Here is a 25,259-nt window from a genome sequence, read left to right as displayed (position 1 = left end):
TACAGGTCCCTACCAAGAAAAGCCCAGTTGACCACACTGTGGCAATCCAGGCCAGCCCAGGCTTGCAGCTAGTCTTGTATGACTTGGAGATGTTTTTCTTGTGCAGGCTAGTCTTGGCCCGTGATAAAGGGATAAAGGATAGAATTCTTGGAGTGGTAACTTGGAAGGTTACAGAGAAGCCCTAGTGAGTAAAAAGGCAGGTCCAGATAAGTGGGGTCAAAACCTCTACCATGCAGCAGAAGCTGGAGGGACCTGCTCATGCATTTCCTCTGTGCCATTTTATGGAGGAACAGAGAAACTACCAAGTATCTTCTATTCTATAAACTAGTGGATGCAAGGAAGCTGAGTTAAGGAGACTTAACCTCTTTGAATCTTCATTTCCGTATTTGCAAAGTGGAAATAACAAGTCCTGTCTTGCAGTATTGTTGGGAGGATTATATGGGATCAATACTTCAATGAGCTAAGGCATGCATGAACATTTGAGATCTGTGCAGTGTCATTTGCATCCAGTCCTGGGAGCAGAGTGTGGGGAAGGCATAGTTACATTCATCTTTCAGGAAGGAAGACCTGGGAGGTGAAAAGACTGGCTCAAATGGACATTGAGAACCAGGACTTGAGTTTGGAACAGGGTCCCAGTCACTGCAGGGAGCACCACCCGCCATATATAGGGATCATCCATGGTGAACGGTCTCCTTCCAGCATCTCTTGGCCATCTCTTCCCAGGGAGGTACCTCTTGGGGCAGGTGATGTCAGGGGGGCAGGGCTGTCCCCAACCCTGGGCACCTTTACCTGCAAGGAAGCAGACCCGCCAGAGGCCTGAGTGCAGGGACATCTTGATCTCGGTGCTCTGGTTCAGGGGTACAATCACACCCTCCTCCAGGTACAGCCAGTAGTCGGTGCTGACCGCGATACCCAGGAGGCCCAGGCCACAGACAGCAAAGACGCTGCTCAGCAGGGTCAGGGCCTTCCTCCCGCAGGCACTCATCTTCCTGGACTGTTGCTGGGTGGCCAGTTGTCACACTCCCACCAGCACGGACTGTGCTCTGGGGCCAGGGAGAGTGGGTGAGCAGGTGGCAGTGCTCACGGCTCTGAGAAGACAAAGATGAGGAGCCGGTAACTAAAGTCAACCCCCAACCTGGCTCAATGGATGGGTAAAGACCACCAGGCCACCCCCAGGACACCAAGTCACCGAAACAGAGGTGCCACCCTCTCCCCAACCCCGCAGCAATTCAGAGCATTCTTGGCATGCCACTGCAAGGACCCCCTTGTCCTCTCTGGGAGTCCCCTTGCTGGGTACTGCCATTCATTCATTCGTTCATTTCATTCATTCATTCAGCAACCCATTGTGCCAGACATGGGAGATACAAAAATGAACATGACACTATCCTTGTCATTGAAGGGCTTCCCATCTAGAAGAAAAAATGCACCCCCAAAGCAATTAAATGCAGCCCTTTGAGGGCTGTGGTAGAGACCTGTCCAGGAAGTAGAGAGGAAGAATGGAGGAGAGCACTCTGCTGGGTGAGCTGCTCTGTGTTGAAAAGGATTCTGAGGCTCAAATACACTCTGAGAGATGCTGGCTCCAGACAGGACACTGGCAGCAGCCTTGGGAAGGAGTAGAGGGGCAGGGAAGACTTCTTGGAGGAAGGTATCCTCCTCATGTGACACTAATCAGTTGCAGGACTGGGTCAACACAAGCAAAGAAGCCACACCACAGTCCAAGTGCAACAGCCTCCTAAATCCACCTAATCAGAAATGGGCTGACTCTTGCCTGCTCAGCACACTATGTTGGCAGGGGCCAGCTCTGAACGAGAAAAATAGAAGCTAAGTGTCTATGCAAGGTCAACCACAAGCCCCACCTGCTGATACCTGCCAGGGTCAGGCACTGGACTTGGAGCTAGAAAACAGTGGAGAGCGAGGCAGATGGATGCCAGCCCCCATGGAGCCCATAGCCAGTCTCAGGGCTCCTGTGCTCTGGCTGTAATCTAGAATCACGTAGGAAGTGTCTAAAAATCCCTGATACCCTGGCGCTGCTCCAAGAGATTCTGATACAACTGGGCTCAAGTGGGGCCTGGGCAACGGTATTTTTTAAATGCTGCCAAGTGATTCTAATGTGTAGCCAAAGTTCAGAACAATTGGTCTTTGCTACTCCAATATGATCCATGGACCAGTCACACGGGTATCACCAGGCAGCTGGTTAGAAAAATAGATTATCTGGCCTTTCCAACATCCTAAATTGAAATCTGCATTTTAACAGGATCCAGGTGAGTTGTCTGCGTACTAAAATCTGAGAAGTGCTATGCCAATCAAACAGGTGATGGCATTGTAATGTAGCAACTGCTATGATGGGGAAAACCCAGGATACGACAAGGGCCCAGAAGGGGTCATCCAGTGGGGCTGGAGGGGGCAGGAAGAGCCATCTCTAGAAGATGGTGAGGCCTGGGGCAACTCAGAAAGGTTGTGTCACCCAAGCCAGCCGTGGCTGCAAGTTTGCTCTACACTGTCAGCATCTTTCACTGGCTCCTTGCAATATTGCAAAGTCAGAACTTTTGAAACGGGATGTTAGTGATGTTTAGGAAAGAGGTGCAGCAGTGCTTTGGTGCAGTCCACCAATATCAGGGCTCCAGTGGTGTCCTAGGGCCCTACCCCAGGGATGGTATCATGTCCCAGTTGAGATCCGAGGCACGGGTGGGTATTGAGACAGCTGAAAACGGATAGAAGCCAGATTTGTCTGCAGAGTCTGAGTTGACCATAGGAGGAGAGTGGGAGAGATTAGAGCCTCTTTGTGAGAAGGGGTTGGGCGGTGCACGTTGGCCCTGATTCCACAGCGCCCGCCCTGCCCTAGCAGTTGATCATGGGAAAGTTGATTGATCTACAGAGTGAGCCACACATTGGCTTCCTGGAGGCATGCGTGAGTCTATGTCCATGTTTGCAAGGCTGAAGAGCACAGAGCTTTAAGCCACAATGATCCTTCCTGTATTGGCTTTGACAAAGGAGGGAGAAATGAAACGCCAAACAGTCAGCCCTCTCCATGCAGCCAAGTCATTGTCCATGCAACAGGGTGGGCAGAGGGGAGCAGGACAGCTTGTATCTAGCACAGGTATCTACTAAAGCGCCTATAAACCCTGTGCTTGCAGCTGTGGAAGAGGCGACAAAATCAGAGGTGTTGCTGCTTGTAGAGTTTGTGAGCTGGAAAAATGGGAAACCACAGCATCCTGTTCTGACTGAAGGTGGGGTAGCATCGTAACAGGCAGAACCCAGGTCCTGAGGAAGAGAAGCCGACTCCTAGTGGAGGCCCAGGGCAAGGCTGCTGCCAATTGGTGGGAAGCAGTTGTGACATTGTAATGATAGTATTTTTATAGTAGTAGTTAGCCAAATACTGTCATTTACACTTGAAGCTCACAAAGTCCCAACATCTGCCAAAGGAAATGGAATTGAAACCCCAAAGATGGTTAGCAGGGGTAAGCGGATCAGTGGAGAACAAAGGGATATGGCTCCCATAGGCGAACAGAGCCTTGAACTTACAACACTCAACCATGCTACTAAACATCCATGTAAGGTTGGGAAATTAACCCCTCTTCTTTGGTTTGGATAAGGTGGTTTGTTTGTCCCCACCAAAGCTCATGTTGAAATTTGATCCTCAATGTGGCAGTGTTGGGAGGTGGGCCTAGGAAGGTGTCCGGGGTCACGGGATCCCTCAGGAATGGCTTGGTGCTGTTATCATGGTGGTGAGTTCTCTGCTGTGTTGTGATGCCATATGAAAGCCCTCATCACAGGCCAGGGATATGGCCTTGAATGTTTCAGCCTGCAGAACCAAGAGCTAAATAAACCTCTTTTCTTTTAAATTATCCAGTTTCAGGTATTCTCTTATAGCAACACAGAACAAATTAAGACACTCTCTGAAGCCTAATTTTCTCCTGGATAACATGGAGGAAGAGACTAATAATAAAAGCTAAAGTATATTGAATGTTTATCATTGTTAGGCATCCTGTTAAGTACTTTACTCCCTATTCTAATCCTGGCTATTCTATTACCATCCCCATTTTACAAGTGAGCAAACTGAGATCAGAGAGGTTAAGAAGCTTACACAAGAGCACTCAGCTGGCAAATGGTGGTACCTGCATTTGAACCTTACCTTGCCCCACTCCCAAGCCCTTTTACAAGGCTTGCATTCTCAAACTCCCACCCCCATGAGTTTATCCAAAGTGGGTTCTATGGAGCAATAATTCCATGGAATATTCTAGAAAACGTGGTTAAAAGGAAGAAAGAAAAAAAACCCAGCTTGTGAGAAGCACTGCACCTAGCTCTTGAAGAACTGCATTGCACATTATGGTAAAGACTTTGAAAAGCTTGATTAGCTTTGCTTATTTCAGTATTTTCCAAACTTAATTGAGAAAAAAAAAAAAGACATCATGTTCTGTGAAACCCACTTTGGGAACCACACTACCTGCCAGGAAGAATAGGAAGACCTGCCTTGCTCACTCCACAAAATTGCTGGTGTGATTAAACGTGACAGCAGATACGACTACGCTTTGAAAAAAATCTAAAGCATGATCCTGGCATAAGGTATTGTTATTAAGCAACAGTGGACTAAGCCCCTGCGTCTTGCAGAGAGAATGGATCAGAACTTCCGAAGCATGACTGCTGTTACCTGGTTGAAGCTGAGCAGCCAATCTTAATGTTAAGCCTGGCAGGGAGATGAAAAAGATTCATGTCTTGGAGATTTGAAAAGATGAAAGTGGAGAGGAGATTGGATCTTAATCTACAAAAGCAAGAAATAAAAGAAGAGGCTGAAAGTGACCTTGCCTGCCAGACTCTACAACAGCAGATCCTAAAGCCTGGAATAGACCTAGGAAAACCAAAAAGTTTCATCTATTTCCAGAGTATGTAATACATTTATGGAATGCTACCTGGGGTGAAAAACAGCAATCTTATTCATTACAAAATTATATCTATGCTTTTATTACGTAATCCTATTTATTTATAAATAAATAATGTTATTGACTGAGTATTGGTTAGCCCCCAGGCACTGTGCAAAGCCCTTCATGTACAGGGTTTCATCAGGACCTCACGATAACCCCATGAGTAGGTGGGATTAGTCCCACTTTGTGGATGGAGAAACTCAGGGTTACAGATGTGGAGTAGCCTACAGGAAATCATAGGTGAGTGGTAGGCTGGTTTTAAACCCTGGTCTAACTCCAAAGTCTATGCTTGGACTACATCATCTCCCTGCTGAAGAAATATGGGTTCAAAGAGTGTTGGGAAGAAGGAAAATCATCCAAAGTAGGTCACTCAGGCAATCTAGAAATGTATGAGACACAGTATTCGGAAATGTTTCTTTAGAAGTGGCCAAGTGTCACATAAAGGCTTCTCGTTTGATACTATAGGGCATATTGTTGGGAGTCATCCAGCCATATCTTCTGGTAGCTTCTTGGAGGTGCACTATGACCCAGGATTTCTACTTCTGAAACCCACCTTGTGGGGTGGCAGGACTAATATTTCCCTCAAACTACACACAGGAAACCAAAATCCAGAGGGGGAGAAGTACCTGGGATTACCCAGCCAGTTACTTGGAAAGATAAAAGTGTGCACTAGAAATATTTTAGATCCTGACCCAGTACTTTTTTTTCTGTATTGCACAGAAAATTATATAACACAGAAAATGAAAATTACCTGTGCTTTCCCACTCTGAGAACACCATCATTATTAATATCTTAGTTCATTGCCTTTTAGTCGTTTTTCCTACGTAGTTGTGCATGTGTTAAATATTCTCCCACCCAGTGTCTTCAGTAGGGACAGGAGTGACCTTGAATGCACCCTAGTCTGGACTGCATTCCTAGGCCCTTGTTCGAGCTTCTGCTTTTACACGGTTCCTTCTCTATCCCACGAATCTCACGTTCATTTGATTTTTCTTATAGGAGAGGAGCCATTTTTTATAAGTTGCTACCACAAGAGAAAATGTTTACACTATAATAGTAAATGAATGAAGTTGAATGCAACATCACACTTTTAACCTAAACTCAACTGTAAACAAAATTCACAGACTGGAAAGAAATAACCCAAAATGTTGATGGTGGCTGCTTCCAGGTAATTAGGTTATGCATTTTTTTAAAAAAATACTTCTCTGTGCTCAACAAAGTTTCTCAAAGAACATGTATTGTTTCCAGAATCAGAGAAGAAAACTAAATCAAAGATGAGAGTGATCTATTCTCCAATCACTGCCCTTGTATACAAAAGTGCAGGGCTCCAGCTAAACTCCTGGGGTAGAGATGCCAACATGTAGTGTCATCTTTTGAGGACTGGCTTCCAGAAGCAGGCAGCCTTCTTGAGCTTTTATTATTATTTTTATTTATTTATTTATTTATTTATTTATTTATTTATTTTTGAGACGGAGTCTCGCTCTGTAGCCCCAGGCTGGAGTGCAGCCGCGCAATCTTGGCTCACTGCAAGCTCCGCCTCCCGGGTTCACGCCATTCTCCTGCCTCAGCCTCCCAAGTAGCTGGGACTACAGGGGCCCGCCACCGTGCCCAGCTAATTTTTTTTGCATTTTTAGTAGAGACGGGAGCTTTTTAAGATGATTACCAAGGCACGATTACCTCTAAGTATCAGCTTGTTAATTATCAGGAATTAACAGTTGCTAATTATCATCCATGACTAGCAACTAGGGAGAAATGTCTTGTGGAGATTAAATCATTAATGGCACATTCCCCTGCTCAAGCCAACAATAAAAGGACTTGCAATGAAGTGCTTAGGTGCCCAGAGGTAGATTGAGGTTACAGGAGCAAGTGAGAGCCCAGTTATCAACTGCTGGGAAGGATGGATAGGGTTTAATTGGAGAGGAGGAGGAAGAAAGTGGAAAGAGAGTCAAATACAGACACCCTGATCTCAGTTTCCTACTGGTCCAGAGAAAACTCAGAGTGCTTTGATAAAGGGTTCATGGTGTAGGGGTTCTTGACAAGGCTTTGGAGTCAGTGACAAGAGCTGCTCCTGGGAGCTTGTCCAGTGACTCAGTGTCAGCGTGGCCAGTGTCCAGCAGGATGGGCTGGTGACCAGAGGAAAACCCCCAGTGCTTCTCTGGCCCTGCCTGCTTCCCACTATGCTGATCCCCATTATCTTCCTTGGTTGTGAAAAAATGACCACAAAATCTTTGACACTCCATTAAGAGGCGGGGGCCCTGTCTCCTGTCCATGAGTCTAGGCAGCGTTGTGACTGCTTTGACAAATAAAGTACACAGAAGTGATGCTATGTGACTTTTTTTTTTTTTTTTTTTTTTGAGATGGAGTTTCACCCTGTCGTCCAGGCTGGAGGTGCAATGGCGTGATCTCCCTCACTGCAAACTCCGCCTCCCAGGTTCAAGAAATTCTCCTGCCTCAGCCTCTCCAGTAGCTGGGATTGCAGGTGCCCACCACTACGCCCAGCTAATTTTTGTATTTTTAAGCAGAGATGTGGTTTCACCATGTCAGCCAGGCTGGTCTTGAACTCCTGACCTCAAGTGATTTCACCTGCCTCGGCCTCTCAAAGTGCTGGGATTACAGGTGTGAGCCACCACACCTCACACTATGTGACTTCCGAGGCTGGGTCATAAGAGGAGATGTAGCTTCCACCAGGTTCTCTCTGGAGTTCACTCAGGGGAAGCCAGCCTCATGTAAGAAACCTGACACCCTGGGACCACCATGCTTTAGAACAGGGTTTCTCCACCTTAACCCTATGGACATTTGTGGCTGAATATTTCTTTGTTTCTGGGGGCTGTCATGTGCATTGCAGGATGGCGTCCTTAGCCTCTATCCACCAGATGTTAGTAGCACTCTAGTTGTGATAGACAAAAGTGTCCCTTTGATGGGAAAACCACCTCTGGTTGAGAACCACTTGTTTAGAGAGTATGTGCAGGTGCTCTGCTTGACAGCCCAACTAAGCTTCCAACCAATAGCCAGCACTAGCTGCCAGCCATGGGATTGGGCCATCTTGGATGGACATCCAGCCCAGTTGAGCCTTCGGATAACTGCAGCCCCAGCCAACATCTGACTGCATCTGCATGAGAAGCTCCATGTAAAAACTGCCTAGTTGAGCACTTCCCAAATTCCACACCTATAAAATCATGAGCACAATAAAACAGTTGCTGTTTTATACCATTATGTTTCAAGATAATTTGATACACAATGGAAGTTACCCAAATAACTTCTTTACTCACTAACTTAGCTCCTTCTTACTACCTTGATGTGATATAAATTCCAGGCATGGCCTTGTCCAGAATGTGACAGTGATGGAGGGCCTGGGGGTCATAGTTTAGTCCCCAGAGTTTATAGCTACATGGGGGAGTGAATGGCGCATGGAAGTAGGCAAATCTGGGATGTAATGCTGGCTCTCCCATGTACCATCCTGGGCCAGTCACATGACCATGCTAAACCTCAGTTTCTTCATCTGTAAAACAGGGATAACTTCATAAGAGTTATTGTGAAGATTTATGAAAGACTTGTCAAGTAAGTCTGGGTTACCTCATGCCATCTCGGTACAATGCTGCAATCAAAAAGTAGCACAACCTGGCCAGGCGAGGTGGCTCACACCTGTAATCCCAGCACTTTGAGAGGCCGAGTCAGGGAAATCACTTGAGGTCAGGAGTTTGAGACCAGCCTGGCCAACTTGGTGAAACCCCGTTTCTACGAAAAATACAAAAATTAGCCAGGCATGATGGCACACACCTGTAATCCCAGCTACTCAGGAGGCTGAGGCAGGAGAATCGCTTGAACCTGGGAGGTAGAGGTTGCAGTGAGCCAAGATCGCGCCATCGCACTCCACCTGGATGACAGAGTGAGACTCCATCTCAAAAAGATTTAAAAAAAGGAAGAAGAAGAAAGAAGCACAACCTGATACCCAAAAAGTGATAACAAGGCAGATTTAATAAGGTAAATTTGCCCCTGAAAAGGGCAAAATGGCTCAGACTTTCTCATCTTTGTCCAACTCTCCAAATTCCATGGCAGTTGCTCCCTGCAGAATTTTATTTTCCATCCCTGACAAATTTCAGCCCTCCTGTCTCCTCTCTCACCTCCATATCAACGAATTGGAGAGATTTTAGTTTTTTCTGTGAGGAGATAAAAATGCTCTGTTTAATGATGTAAAAGTTGTCTTCACGGTGGACAGAGTGGCATCTCGGTAGACAAAGGATAAATATAATATTAGCAAACATGGGTCAGGTGTGTACTAAGGACATGTCAAGCACAGCAGGGACTCAGCATCAGAAGGGGGTGTGTCACCTGGAGACTGGAGACCTCTAGGTGTCATTACAGTCCTGCTCTTTCAACCTGGGATCCTCTTAGAGACACTGGCCCCTAACAAGTGGTCATGAAGCTGCCAGCTAATGGGGGAGGGAGGGCCTGATGAATGGCCCCTTTTCCCTGCTGGCCCCGCCAAACTCTCTCTGCCACATTGTTGAGGCACTTTGGAGAGTGAGCATTGCTGGGCAGGGATTCCTGTCCTTTGACAAAAACAAAACCCCAGGATTATGCTTTTGGAGTGTGAGGCTCTCTCTGCCCCGAGACTAAGAGCAAAGCCACAGCTAGCCTGTCTGCCAGGAGTCCAGGCTACAGAGCTGAGGATACCAAGCTCTGGCATACCCCTGCCACACTGCATTCCAAAACTTCCTGGAGTGGAGATCAGTGTCTAATACAACTCCTCTCATCCTTGGTTTGGCAGGAGGTAACTGATGGTCCAGTTTCCATAGGGACCAAGGGGCATGATGGGCACCCACCAAGGGTCACTGCTCTTAACAAAAGAAGAAGTCCAGCTGGAGAGAGAGCTGACAATGCCTTTACTGAAAGTCCAACAAAATGTCTCATAAATATCACAATATTTCCTCAAAGACATGGACATAAACACCAAGTAGGAGGGTCATCTAGCCAGGTAGCACTAACCGAGTAGTGATAATAGTAATTCTATCATTGTTGTCTTTGCAGAAATTTTCTATGCATTTAAAATAGAAGGCCAATCCTAAGAAAAACAACAAAGCTGAAGGCATCATGCTACATTACTACAAACTATACTACAAGGCTACAGTAATCAAAACAGCATGGCACTGGTACCCAGACACAGAGATCGATGTAACAGAATAGATATCTCAGAAATGAGATCACACATCTACAACCATCTGATCTTTAACAAACCTGACAAAAATAAGCAATGGGGAAAGGATTCCTTATTTAATAAACGGTGCTTGGAAAACTGGCTAGTCATATGCAGAAAACTGAAACTGGACCCCTTCCTTACACCTTATACAAAAATTAACTCAGGATGGATTAAAGACTTAAATGTAAAATCCCAAACCATAAAAACCCTAGAAGAAAATATAGCCAATACTATTCAGGACACAGGCATGGGCAAAGATTTTATGATGAAATCACCAAAAGCAATTGCAACAAAAGCAAAAATTGACAAATGGGATCTAATCAAACTAAAGAGGTTCTGTACAGCAAAAGAAACTGTCATCAAAGTGAACAGACAGATGACGGAATGGGAGAAAGTTTTTGCAATCTACCCATCTGACAAAGGTCTAATATCCAGAATTTACAAGAAACTTAAACAAATTTACAAGAAAAAAAGCCAACCCCATAAAAAGGTAGACAAAGGACATGAACAGACACTTCTCAAAAGCAGACATTTATGTGGCCAACAAACATATGAAAAAAGCTCAACATCACTGATCACTACAGAAATACAAATCAAAACCACAATGAGATACCATCTTGTCAGTCAGAATGGTGATTATTAAAAAGTCAAGAAAAAATAGATGCTGGCAAGGCTGTGTATGGAAAATAGACAAATAGCTAATGCTATTAGGTTATGGGTTGATAAATGTGGCAAACCACCATGACACGTTTACCTAGGTCCCTATGGAAACTGGACCATCAGTTACCTCCTGCCAAACCAAGGATGAGAGGAGTTGTATTAGACACTGATCTCCACTCCAGGAAGTTTTGGAATGCAGTGTGGCAGGGGTATGCCAGAGCTTGGTATCCTCAGCTCTGTAGCCTGGACTCCTGGCAGACAGGCTAGCTGTGGCTTTTTACACTATTGGTGGGAATGTAGATTAGTTCAACCATTGTGGAAGACAGTATGGATATTCCTCAAGGATCTAGAACCAGAAATACAATTTGACCCAGCAATGCCATTACTGGGTATATACCCAAAGGAATATAAATCATTCCATTATAAATATACATACACACGTATGTTTATTGCAGCACTATTCACAAGAGCAAAGACATGGAATCAACCAAATGCCCATCAGTGATAGACTGGATAAAGAAAATGTGGTACATATACACCAGGGAATACTATGCAGCCATAAAAAGGAATGAGATATGTCCTTTGCAGGGACATGGATGAAGTTGGAAGCCATCATCCTCAGCAAACTAACACAGAAACAGAAAACCAAATATTGCATGTCCTTACTCATAAGTGGGAACTGAACAATGAGAACACATGGGTACAGGGAGGGGAAAAACACACACCAGGGCCTGTCAGTGCCAGTAGGGGGTAGAGGGAGGGAGAACATCAGGACAAATAGCTAATGCTATTAGGTTATGGGTTGATAAATGTGGCAAACCACCATGACACACGTTTACCTAGGTAACCTATAAACCTTGCACTTGTATACTGGAACTTCAAATAAAATAAAATGTAAAAATAAAATAAAATGGAAGGTAAAGTGTGGTGCAGTGCTATAATCCCAGTGCTTTGGGAAGCTGAAGTGAGAAGATCACTTGAGCCCAGGAATTCAAGGTTATGCTATGATCGCACCACTGCACTCCAGCCTGGGCGACAGAGCAAGACCCTGTCAAAAAAATAATTTTAAAAAGGGACCATACTGCACATATCATCCATAGTGGGGACTAGTTTTACTTAATAGCATCAATATTTTCTGCACTGTTTTTAGTAGCTGCAGAATATATATAGTTGCTGATTTGCATATACCAAAACTGATGTAGCCATTTCTCTACTCTAGAACATCTAGGTTGTTTCCAAAATTTCCTCTATTGTAATCAACAATAAATAACCATACTTACAGCTAAATATCTGTGGGCATCTACAAGAATTTTCTCAGGATAAATTCTGCAAGTGAAATTAAGTGGAATTTCTAGCTTAAACAACACAATTTTTTTTAGCATTCTTAGAAATTTTGTCAGACGCTGGGCGCGGTGGCTCAAGCCTGTAATCCCAGCACTTTGGGAGGCCGAGACGGGCGGATCACGAGGTCAGGAGATCGAGACCATCCTGGCTAACACGGTGAAACCCCGTCTCTACTAAAAAATACAAAAAACTAGCCGGGCGAGATGGCGAGCGCCTGTAGTCCCAGCTACTCGGGAGGCTGAGGCAGGAGAATGGCGTAAACCCAGGAGGCGGAGCTTGCAGTGAGCTGAGATCCGGCCACTGCACTCCAGCCTGGGCGACAGAGCGAGACTCCGTCTCAAAAAAAAAAAGAAATTTTGTCAGACTTGGCCGGGCACGGTGGCTCACACCTGTAATCCCAGCACTTTGTGAGGCCGAGGCGGGTGGATCATGAGGTCAGAAGATCAAGACTATCCTGGCTAACACAGTGAAACTCAGTCTCTACCAAAAATACAAAATAATAATAATAATAATAATTAGCCGGGTGTGGTGGTGGGGGCCCGTAGTCCCAGCTACTCAGGAGGCTAAGGAAGGAGAATGGCATGAACCCAGGAGGCGGAGCTTGCAGTGAGCTGAGATCGCACCACTGTACTCCAGCCTGGGAGACAGAGTGAGACTCCATCTCAATCAATCAATCAATCAATCAATCAATAAGTCAGACTTGATCTGAAAGATTTTAAAGGTATTTTTACCCCTGATGCCTGGGGTACAACAAATGTCCTACTATATAGACACAGAGAATTTGAAACAGCCCCGCAACAGAAGAGTCTCTATTTCTACTGAGAATTTGGAACCTTGGCTCTGCTCAGCTCTGTTTGCTGTATCTACGTGATTTGCTAGATTGAAACTTCTATACTATTGATGATACTCCAGAAAATTCCAGGACCTCCTGCGTAAAGCAGAATGTCTTACATCAGTGATTTGAAACTTCTTGGGGTACATCATCACCACCTGTGCAACACTGTAAACATATGGATGCCCAAATCAAAACCAGCTGAAAAAAAGATAAGCAATAATACAAGTGTTGAGATAAATGGCTGTACACAAAAATAACATTAAAAAATAAACAGCTCCACACTAATAGTAGCCAGTCGGAAAATGTAAGGCATTAGAAAATAATAGCTATCTAGTAACAAAATGATAAACTATTGGAAATAAACGTAATAAGTTATATACCAGTGCTACATAAAGAAAACCTTAAAACTACTGTTGAATGACCAAGACACAGTGGCTCATGCCTGTAATCTCAACACTTGGGAGGCTGAGGCAGGAGGATGGCTTGAGGTCAGGAATTCAAGACTAGCCTGGGCAACATACTGAGACCTCACCTTAAAAATATATATTGATGAACATAAAACAAGACTGATAAATGAAATACCACATTTTAAAATAGGAATACAATGTTATAAAAATATCAACTCATCTTTCAATTAACCTATGAATTCAATGAAATGAGTTTGGTTTAGAAGATGATGCATGGTTCTGGGGTTAGTCTAAAGGATGCATTTTAGAATAACCAGGACATTTCTTTTAACGATGAACATAAATGAGTGGGAACTACCAGCTATTCATGCTTATTATGCAGCTACAAACATTTAAACAGTTTGATGCTGATGAAAAAATAAATCAATCAATGGAAATAAAAACAGAGTTCAGACTTCCATTTCTGGCTATAATGGACTAGCTTATATAGCATGGGACCAAACTTCTTGCTGAAAATAACTGAAACAGTTGGATTAAATCTATCGGAAGAAATTGGAGAGAAATCAAGGAAACCAATATTTTAGAGGTCAATAACTGAAGATGAAGGAAATGCGTTGAGATAAGCCTTACATTTTGTACAATTCTGCACTTGAAGTGTGTGCCAGTTCACACAGAATGTGAGTCTGAGAGGCAGAACAAAAGGTTGAGATGGTACAGCAATCTTATGATGCTATGGACTCAACATTGGAGTTTAGAGCCTGCCAAGGAGGACAGGTCTGGTAAATAGCTCAATCTTTCAAATGGGGGTCTGGGAAGGCTCCTACTCTAGGTGAGCAAGTAATAGATCCGCCTTCACAAAGACTGAAACCCATCTTCACATCAGCTCAATTTGTGACTGGATATAGGCAATCTTCTCCTACCTAACAGATTGCCAAAAGCAAAAGTGAATCCTACTTTGGGGAAGATGACAATGCCAAAAACTTCTATTGTGTTCCACACAGATGTCTAGAATTCAATCAAAAGTTACTGGACATATCAAGAGGCATGAAACATCAGACACAGGAATGATGAATGCCAGAACAAAACATGAAAACACCTTTAATATGCTTAAAGAAAGTAATTGTCCACTTAGAATTTACTATCCAGTAAAAATATCCCTCAACATTGAAGGCAACATAGAAATATTTTCAGGCCAACAAAAATGGAAGAAAGTTGTCATCAGCTGACTTGAATAAAAAGAAAATACTAAACAGATTCTTCAGGCAGAACAATTGGCACTGAAGCATAGAAATGCAGAAGAGAAGAGGAACAATAAAAAGAGTGATTATGTGTATAAATCTCAATCAACAGTGAGTGTAGGCTGGGGGTAGTGGCTCATGCCTGTAATCCCAGCACTTTGGAGCACAAGGCAGGCAGATCACCTGAGGTCAGGAGCTCAAGACCAGCCTGGTCAACATGGTGAAACCTTGTCTCTACTAAAAATACAAAAATCAGCTGGGCGTGGTGGTGCATGCTTGTATTCCCAGCTACTTGGGAGGCTGAGGTAGGAGAACTGCTTGAACCCAGGAGGCGAAGGTTGCAATGAGCTGAGATGGTGCAACTGTACTCCAGCCTGAGTGGCAGAGTGATACTCCATCTCAAAACAACAACAACAACAACAACAACAGTGAGTATAAAAAGGAAAAAAGGAATAATAATACTATCTTGTGGGTTTAAACTATATGTAGAATTAATCTGAAGTTAATGTGCCTTTTGTTCTCTGACTAAATTTAAGATGTTCTCTTTGTCTGTTGAACTGAATAATGATAGACACAAAACTTATTAAAACTTGTTGGGTAAAGCAAACTTAGCTTAGGAGGAAAATTATAACCTTAAGGACATATATTAGAAAAAAAAGTGGGCTAGAAGTAAACCATCTAACTACCTAGCCCAAGAAAGTGGAAAAAGAATGTAAATAAACCCCATAAAAGGAGAAAGGAAATAATAAGACAGCAGAAATTAACAAATAAAAAAATACAATATCCACCAGTAGAATTGGTAAACCCCTTCTGAGACACACACATACACACACACACACACACACACACACACACAGAGAGAGAGAGAGAGAGAATATGCTGGCAGACAAGGTTGTAAGACACAGCACTCTCATATACTCTTGGTAGGAGTGAGTGTACAGATCTATTTGGTGGAATCCTCCAAAATTAAACATGTAATTATTCCATGACCTAGTAATTCGATAGCTGGGAATGTACTCTGTGGCTATTCTGGGAAAACTATGCTAAGATGCATATGGAAGCGTATCTCTACTGCTTCAATGACCAATGCTGGGAAGGGGGGCAGGCGATGCTGGTTAAATAAATTAGGATTCAACCATATAATAGAATATTCTATAACTATTGTATATGAGGAAGTTCCGTATGCTCAATGTGGAAAGTGTGATATTCTTGAGTAAAAAAGTAATCATATATACACTACATAAGCATTTTGTATATGTGTGTGTGTGCACTTTTGCATACACACGTGTGCATGTGTGTGCACACACACACAGATATATAGAGAGAGCTCTCTAAGGCAGTTTGTACGTGACAGTTTGGATTCATAGCTGGGTATGTGTAGCCCCCAAGCGCAGACTCTATTCACATCTCCCCAACACCTACACCTATGAAGAGATGGAGACCAGCTTTCTCTTCCATTTAATCCATACATTTAAAAAATTCTGCCTTTTTCCAACAACATAGAGATGAGGTCTTGAGCAAGTATTTCTGCTTCTCGGAGCTTTCTGCTCCTCCGACTTATGACTCAAATCACTCCCAGACCCACCATCAGCCATGCCCTGCAGACACAACCCAACTCTTTGCCATGCCAAGTCACATAACTCAGCCAGAGGGTGCACCAGGGACCCCAGCAGCAGGAGAGACACACCAGCCCAAAGACCAGCCCCAAGGTGAAGGGAGCCACCACCTAACTCCCACCACACCAGACATTTTTATTTTTCAGTATTTGCAGAAAGCAAAACACCCTTTAGAAAAGGCAGGATTGCCTGCTTTCTTCTTCCTCTAGATTCCGCTTAAACATAGTGGCAATGGGGGTTGCAAACCTCATAATTCAGTGACATGAAGTCTTAACTGTTGGCAATTAGGAGCCTGCTCGGGCCACTGCCTCTGGCAGCTCCAGCTGAACACCCAGTGCTCACAGCCCCAGCGGCTAACGGGTGCAATAAGAACCAGCAAGAAATGGAAAACAATTTGGTACCCTGTGTGTTAATATGTGTAGACAGAAACAATGTTCAGACTTGATCTAATTCTAGTGACACTGGTCATCTATCAGGCCCAGGCTTCAGAAGCCTGCAAGGAAGCCACACCAGGGCTTTTTCACCCTTCCTCAGCCTCCCTCACCCATGTACGTCTGCACCCCTATTCCAGCAGGATGACATTTATTGGACCAGGACCACGTGCCAGACACTGTTCTAGGAATTTACACACATTAATTCACACAATCTCTCAACAATGCTTTGCAGTAGGCACTATAATTAAACCAGGGATAACAACGGCATCTTCTTTAAAGGGTTACGAGGTAACACATGTAACAAGCTTAAAATAGAGACTCTAGCCTGGCACATGGTAAGTGCACACAGGTATTCTTTTAAAAAATATTTATTACATTAACCTTTTAATTAATTATTCTGGTTCTCTTCATTTCTTCCGGTGTATATGAGTTACCACTTGATGTCATTTCCTTACTTCAGTACAGCCTGGCTCCCTCTTCCCCCGCCTCCTTTGTGCTGTTATTGTCAAATATTACAATTCCATATGTGATAAGCCCAACAATTCAATTTTGTACATATTTTTATACAATGGCTTTTTATATCTGTCGAGAAGAAATATGCAGTTATACTTTTGTGTGTGTGTGTGCATGTGCACAAGATAATACGTAAAATGCTTATGTAACATATATGATTACTTTTTTACCCAATTATCTACATCAGGGTTGTCTGATCTTCTGGCTTCCCTGTGCCACATTGGAAGAATTGTCTTGGGCCACACATAAAATACACTAACATTAACGATAGCTGATGAGCTAAAAAAAAAAAAAAAGAAAAAAAAAATCAAAAAAAGTCTTATAATGTTTTAAGAAAGTTTACGAATTTGTGTTGGGCTGCATTCAAAGCTGTCCTGGGCCACGTGCCACCTGTGGGCCGTGGGTTGGACAAGCTTGGTCTATGTAATTATCTTTACTGGTCCTCTTTTTTTTTTTTTTTTTTTTGAGATGGAGTCTCGCTTTGTCGCCCAAGCAGTGGCACGATCTCGGCTCACTGCAAGCTCCGCCCCCCAGGTTCACGCATTCTCCTGCCTCAGCCTCCGGAGTAGCTGGGACTACAGGCACCTGCCACCAGGCCCGGCTAATTTTTTGTATTTCTTAGTAGAGACGGAGTTTCACTGTGTTAGCCAGGATGGTCTCGATCTCCTGACCTCGTGATCTGCCCGCCTCAGCCTCCCAAAGTGCTGGGATTACAGGCATGAGCCACTGCACCCGGTCCCTCTTTGTTTTTTATGGGAATTCAAATTAATGTCTGATGTCACCTGCTTTCAGTCTGAAGAAATTCTTTTAACATTTTTTTTTTTTTTTTTTTTGGTCAAATGGCTTTTCCAGCAACACATTCTCTCAGTTTTTGTTTATCTGGGCTATTTTCATTCCATCTACATTTTTGGAGGATCGTTTTATTGCTATAAGATTCTTGGCTGACGCTATTTTTTTTTTCTTCCAGCACTTTAAATAGACGGACCCACTGCCTTCTTGACTCCAGTGTATTTGATGAGAAGTCAGCTCTTACTCTTATGGGGGAGTTCCCTTGTGTGCGATGAATCACATTTCTCTCTGTGCTTTCAGAATTTCATCTTTGTTTTTTGACATTTTGACTAGGATGTGTCCGGGTACGGCGTAGTTCATCTTCATCAAGCTTATTGTCCCCACTTTACAGATAAGGGGGTTGGGACACAGAATGGTAAAGCTATTTGCCCAAGGTCACCCAGCTAGAAAGTGGGGGAGCTGGGATTTGAACCCAGCAATCTAGCCCAATTATCTGCTATACTAAACTGTCTCTCATTCACCTCTCAGCCTGGTTCTCGTGAGGCTGCATAGGTAAGCTTGGACAGAATGCTTAGCTCACCACTTTGAAAACTCTCACTTCTGAAAAACAGAGATTCCTGAATAGCAAATGAAAACTCTGACCTGGTTTTTCTCAACATTATCAGCTTCTTGCCTAAGATAAGCAAGTTAAAGATTCAAGTCCTTTTCTCCTGGGCCTTGGCATCATGCGGGTGAATGGACGAACCCAGTATTTTCCTTACAAAATAGTGATTATGGAGGAGGTGGATGAGAAAGAAGACGGGAGGAGGGAGAGGGTGGAGAGGAAGAGAAAAGGGGAAGGGGGAAGAGGAGGAGGAGGGAGAAGGGAGAAAGCAACCGAGTGTTTCTTGCTGGACACTGAGTTATTCTTAATCATGCCCAGCCCCCTCCATGATTAGAGCCAGTATTTCTGTTTTAAGATAAAATTTATTTTTCTGCTGATTCTTCCTTTTGAGGTGAAGGGAGGAAGGAGGGATTGGAGAAACCTGGGGAGGGAAAGCAATCTGGCTTTAGAAAAGCTCCCTGGAACGCACTTAGAGCCAGCCTCAGCGCCATGCAGAAGACACGCCCCTCAAGAGAAACACGGTGCTGCCCAAGGAGGATTCTCGCAAGATAACCAAATATGGCCCTGCCAGGTTACAAAGCTCTGTGATGCGCTTCTATAAATACCTCCTTCCAGCATCGTTTTCCTGCCTCCAGCACATTTTACTGTAAACCAGGATTCTAATGATATGTAGGACACACACCCAAACCTCTCCTTCCCTCCACCACACTCTATCCCTCCCCTTCTCCCCCAAAGCCAACTCAAAGAGAGGAACTAGACAGGTGGTCAGGGGTCCAGATGCAACACCCATAAGCCCTGAGTTCTAGCCCCCGAAACATGAGTACAAAAAGAGAAATGATGTACCAGCCACTTCAGGGTGAGGCTCTTGAAGTAGATGCAGAAGGAGAGAAAAAAGCTTTACAATAGATGATGTATTTCTCAGAGGTGTCAGTTCTCAACGTGGCATTTTCTCCTCCCCATCTCTGCCCCCGTGACTTCAGATGAAATGGTGTCTGAACACACCTGAGCGCCCCGCTGCCTGGGTTGGAGCGTGTCCCTATGAGTGAGGAAGCCCAAGGTCATATAGGAGCCACAGCAAAAGCCATCACTTCTCATGGCCCAGGAAGGTGGTTCTCGGAGGGTGCAGTTGCTGTCACCACAAGGCTGTGCCTTGGCAGATGACTGGTGACTCTTGAGATGAATTCAAAGTATTCTCACCTTAACCACCTCTCTTTAAAGAACATTGTGAGTATCTTGAATTTATCTCTCAAGAGTCACATTAAAGAGCAGGTGCTATCTCCTGGCTGGATGGCAGAATAAGATGCCTGGGGAGGGACCCCACAGCCAGGATGGAGGGGAAGATTTCACTCTTCATGGGGCCCCAGGAGACAGTCGGTGAGAAGATGTGGGGAGGGAGGGGGCTGCAGCTTGACCTGTTCCTCAGCCAGCAACATGCTGCTGCGCATCGGAGAGCACTGGTCTGGAAAAAGAAGCGCAAGGCAGGACAAGCGTTAACCTCAGCCTGGCTCATGCCACACCTCCTGCTTGCCGCTCAGCTGGAGATCCCGTCGGGCAGATGCAGAGGTGCTGGTGGGGGCGTAAGGGGTGGGAAAGCCCCAGGCCTGGGACTCTTAGTCATGCCAGTTGAGGAGCTGGGGCCATCAGAGAACTCACTTAGCCACTCAGAGCCTCATAAATAATACGGGAATGGCTGTCCCTCTGCAGAGGGGCTATGAGGATGTAGGCCTTGGGCTGTCATCAAATGGCCATCTTTACTCCCGGATCCAGAAAGGAGGCAGGTTGACCACCAGGCTGCCTGAGCCCAGGGTGGAAAATACTGGGCCTCAGAAGATGGCGCTCATGGGTTGGGAGCAATGGGTGGGGAGGCTTGTGTGCACCTCAGTCTAAAACCAGCCTTGTTCACTGCCTCTAGGTGAAGGAGGCAGAGATTTGGGGTGGGCCGGGGAGGTGCAAGGCCAGAAAGCCCAGAACCTCCCAGAAGCTGCTAGACAGGAAAGTGTCTGCTTTCCAAGAAGTCAGGTAAGGAATTGAGAGGAGAAAAGGCATGGTGTGCCCATGACCTCTCCCAGGAGCCCATGCCCAGACGGGATTGGATAGAACCCAACCCCAGACCCATATATCAATGGTCCTTAATCCCCGCTGCCCATGAGTGTCACCTGGGGGGGATTTAAAATAATCCCAATACTGAGTTGCTTCGAGATCAACTATATGTGACCTTCTGGGGGTTCAGGGGGCGGGGGGCATGAGCTGGGACCGGATATTAGTGTTTTTAAAAACTCTCAGTTGATTCTAATGTGCGGCCAAGGTCAAGAGCCTCTAGCCAACGTAAGGGCCCCCACAGGCCTAAAGATATGAACACCACGCTCTCATGATCTGATTTTGGTTTACTCTGGCCTAGAGCTGAGCTGCCCAATATGGTGGCCATTAGCCAGCCACAGGTGGTTCTTGGGCACTGGAAACACGGTAAGTCCAAAGGGAGACATGCGGTAAGTCTGAACATATACCCCAGATTTCTAAAATGTAGTATGAATAAAGAATGTAAACTATCTCAGTGATTTAAAAAATACTGATTACATGTTGAAATGGCATATTGAGCTAGATAAAATATATGATTAAAATTAATTTAACCTGTGTCTTTATACTTTTTTTAGAGTGGCTATAAAAAACTTTCAGTTACATCATGTGGCTTGCATTACATTCCTATTGGACAGTGCTGGTGTATGGACCAGCCAGTTTAAAGACGTGTTCTCAGGCCAGGCAAGGTGGCTGATGCCTATAATTCCAGCATTTTGGGAGGCCAAGGTGGGAGGATCGCTTGAGATCAGGAGTTCAAGACCAGCCTTGGTAATATAATGAAACGTCATCTCTACAAAATATTTAAAAATTAGCCCATGTATTTGTAGTCCCAGCTACTTGAGAGGCTAGGTAGGAGGATCCCTTGAGCCCACAGGGAGGAGGAGGCTGTAGCGTCCCTGCACTCCAGCCAGGGTGACAGAGTGAGACCTTATCTCAAAAAAAAAAAAAAGAAAAAAAAACCCTTAAAAATTGAAATAAAACAAAAATGTGTTTTCTGTATTTCTTCTATGGATAAGTTTATTTGTTTTTGATGATAATTTTCTTTAAAACTTCACTTCATGATTCCACTTACATAACATTCTTACAATGACAAAAATAAATAAATGGAGAACAGATTAGTGACTGTTAGGGTCAGGGACAGAGAGGGGAGAGGGGAAGAGGCCAGTGTGCAGTGTGGCTACAAAAAGACAACACGATGCCGGGTGCGGTGGCTCACACCTGTAATCCCAGCACTTTCAGAGGCTGAGGCAGGTGCATCACCTGAGGTCAGGAGTTTGAGACCAGCCTGGCCAACATGGTGAAACCCCGTCTCTACTAAAAATACAAAAAGGTAACCAGGCATGGTGGCACGTGCCTGTAATCCCAGCTGCTCGGGAGGCTGAGACAGGAGAATTGCTTGAACCTAGGAGGCGGAGGTTGCAGTGAGATGAGATAGCGCTATTGCACTCCAGCCCGGGTGACAGAGTGAGACTCCATTTCAAAAAAAAAAAGAGGGGGGCAACACAAGGGATCCTCATTATGATGGAAATTTTCTATATCCTTGACTATGTCAATGTCAGCATCCTGGTTACTAGGATATCCTATACAGTATCTTCTTGTACTATAATTTTGCAAGATGTTGCCGTTGGGTGAAACTAGGTAAAAAACTACATTGAGTCTCTCAGTATATTTCCTATGACTGCATGTGAATCTACAATATCTCAAAATCAAAAGTTTAATTATTTAAAAAATTTCACCTCTGAAACAATAACTTCCATTCTCTGCTGGCAGGAGCATAAAAGTAGTTAACTCTTTTGGAAAGCAATTTGGTCAAGGGTTAAGCATTTTCATTCCTCTTGGTTCCAGTGATTCTACCTCTGGGAATTGCTACTAAAAAATATAAACACAAGTACAAAATACACAAAAATGCTGATTCACTGTTGATAGTATAGCACAATGCTCAAAGCCACCAGCATGACTCTCTGCAAAGAGGAGTTATAGGAACTATGGTTTATCCACTCAAGGGACTATTATGTAGTCATTGATGGAAAATATGGTAAGGTGATGTTAAACGACAACAGCAACAAAATGTTGGGATACAAAGCATCAATGGTTTGTTTGCTAATTCCTAAAAAAGAATCTTTTAAAATGTGGGATGATGAGTATACAAATATTAATAATACTTGCTTTGATAATAGGATTATGGATGAATGTGTTTATTCTTTCTACTTTAGTTTCTTTTCCTCGATTTTGTTTAATACATACACATGGCTGGGTGCGGTGGCTCACGCCTGTAATCCCAGCACTTTGGGAGGCCGAGGGCAGATCACCTGAGGCCAGGAGTTCAAGACCAGCCTGACCAACATGGTGAAACCCCATCTCTACTAAAAGTACAAAAATGAGCCAGGCATGGTGGCACATGCCTGTAGTCACAGCTACTCAGGAGCCTGAGGCAGGAGAATCACTTGAGCTCTGGAGGCAGAGGTTGCAGTGAACCGAGATCACACCACTGCACTACAGCCTGGGTAACAGGGCGAGACTCTGTCTAAAAAAAAAATACGTATGCACAACTTTTTAATTTAATGACATAATGATCATGCCTCTTTTTAAAATTAAGGAGTTTCCTGGAACTGTCTTCCTGGAGCTAAGGGGCAATGCCGGTCCAGGGAAGAGGGTGGGTAGCTCACTCGCCCCCTGCCGGCTGAACATGGTGGTGTGGCCCAGAGTCCTGAAGAGCCTGAAGGCACAGCCAGGACAGAGCTCCCTGGCTTGGGGCCAATTAAGGGCAGATTTAGGGTTCCCATTCCTAACGCAAAGCCACTCAAAGAATCGCTGCCTGATAAGACAGCAGAAAAAAAAAGAATCAGGAACATTGTAGCTTATGTGAACTCTGACAAGACTCTTGAGCTTCCTGAGTCTCATTCAGTAAAGATGTTAAATGGTGGCAATAACATGATCTCTGTATTGCAGGACGTCTGAGGGGTGAAATGGGCTTTATTTTGCTGGCAATGCCAATTGTTTTTCAATGTAGTTCTACTACCTACAGTATGTAAGAATTCTCATGCCTTCATATCCTCATCAACATTTGCTATTGTCACATTTCTTTTTTTTTTTTTTTAAATTTTCTATGGAATTTTAATATTTCAATTAAATTATTTCCATATAAACATATTTTCTTATTTTATGAAGAACAGCGTATTCAGTTTTAAAAATCCTCCCTTTCAAATCATTAAAATATTCTGCTCACTAAGTAAAAATAGCTAACTTTTTCTTTTTTTTTTAAATTAATTTATTATTATTATTATACTTTAAGTTGTAGGGTACATGTGCATAACGTGCAGGTTTGTTACATATGTATACTTGTGCCATGTTGGCGTGCTGCACCCATCAACTTGTCATTTACATCAGGTATAACTCCCAATGCAATCCCTCCCCCCTCCCCCCTCCCCATGACAGGCCCCTGTGTGTGATGTTCCCCTTCCTGAGTCCAAGTGATCTCATTGTTCAGTTCCCACCTATGAGTGAGAACATGCGGTGTTTGGTTTTCTGTTCTTGTGATAGATTGCTAAGAATGATGGTTTCCAGCTGCATCCATGTCCCTACAAAGGACACAAACTCATCCTTTTTGATGGCTGCATAGTATTCCATGGTGTATATGTGCCACATTTTCTTAATCCAATCTGTCACTGATGGACATTTGGGTTGATTCCAAGTCTTTGCTATTGTGAATAGTGCTGCAATAAACATACGAGTGCATGTGTCTTTATAGCAGCATAATATTGTCACATTTCTTAACTTTTATCAATCACAGTGAGAATCAAATGATATCCCATTGTCATCTTAACTGGAATTTCTATGATTGCCAGTGATATGGAGTATCTTTTTATGCTTGGCCATTTTTCTCTTCCCTTTTCTGTGAAACACCTGTTCATGTCTTTTTCTCACTTTTTTTTCTACTGGATTCTTCATCTTCTTTCTTATTCATTTATAGGAGTTCTTGAGGTGTTCTGGATATTCATATTTTGCCATATGTATGTGCTGAAACATTCTGCACAGTCTGTAGTTTTTCTTTTCTTTTTTCTTTATTTTTCTTTTTATTTATTTGGTGGTGGTTGTTGTTGAGATGGAGTCTCGCTCTTGTTGCCCAGGCTGGAGTGCAATGGCGCGATCTTGGCTCACTGCAACCTCCGCCTCCCAGGTTCAAGCAATTCTGCTGCCTCAGCCTCCCGAGTAGCTGGAATTACAGGCACCTGCCACCACACCCTGGCTAATTTTTTTGTATTTTTAGTAGAGATGGGGTTTCACCATGTTGGCCAGGCTGGTCTTGAACTCCTGACCTCAGGTGATCCATCTGCTTTGGCCTCCCAATCTTTTCACTATTTTTTTTTTTTTTTTTGAGATGGAGTCTTGCTCTGTCGCCCAGGCTGGAGTGCAGTGGCGCGATCTTGGCTCACTGCAAGCTCCGCCTCCCGGGTTCACACCATTCTCCTGCCTCAGCCTCCCAAGTAGCTGGGACTACAGGCACCCGCCACCACGCCTGGCTAATTTTTTGTATTTTTAGTAGAGATGGGGTTTCACCATGTTAGCCAGGATGATCTCGATCTCCTGACCTCATGATCCACCCACCTTGGCCTCCCAAAGTGCTGGGATT

The 25,259-nt window shown here is 44.1% G+C and overlaps 1 protein-coding gene across 2 annotated transcripts in view; it reads right to left on the bottom strand.

Moving 5' to 3' along the window:
• Positions 1-25,259, bottom strand: part of LOC105469030 (calcium voltage-gated channel auxiliary subunit gamma 5) — an 89,995-nt gene that overhangs the window by 44,625 nt on the left and 20,111 nt on the right. For both annotated transcript variants that reach the window (XM_071083487.1, XM_011719554.2), the window contains exon 2: positions 790-1,088. In XM_071083487.1, coding sequence (XP_070939588.1) covers positions 790-985 — 196 coding nt within the window. In that variant the 5' untranslated portion in view covers positions 986-1,088. The remainder of the gene's footprint in view (positions 1-789; positions 1,089-25,259) is intronic.

The sequence above is a fragment of the Macaca nemestrina genome, chromosome 17 (assembly GCF_043159975.1).
Source record: "Macaca nemestrina isolate mMacNem1 chromosome 17, mMacNem.hap1, whole genome shotgun sequence".
In the NCBI taxonomy this organism is placed as follows: Eukaryota; Metazoa; Chordata; class Mammalia; order Primates; family Cercopithecidae; genus Macaca; species Macaca nemestrina.
Note: the sequence above shows the minus strand (reverse complement) of the source record. Positions and strands in the feature narration are given on the sequence as shown.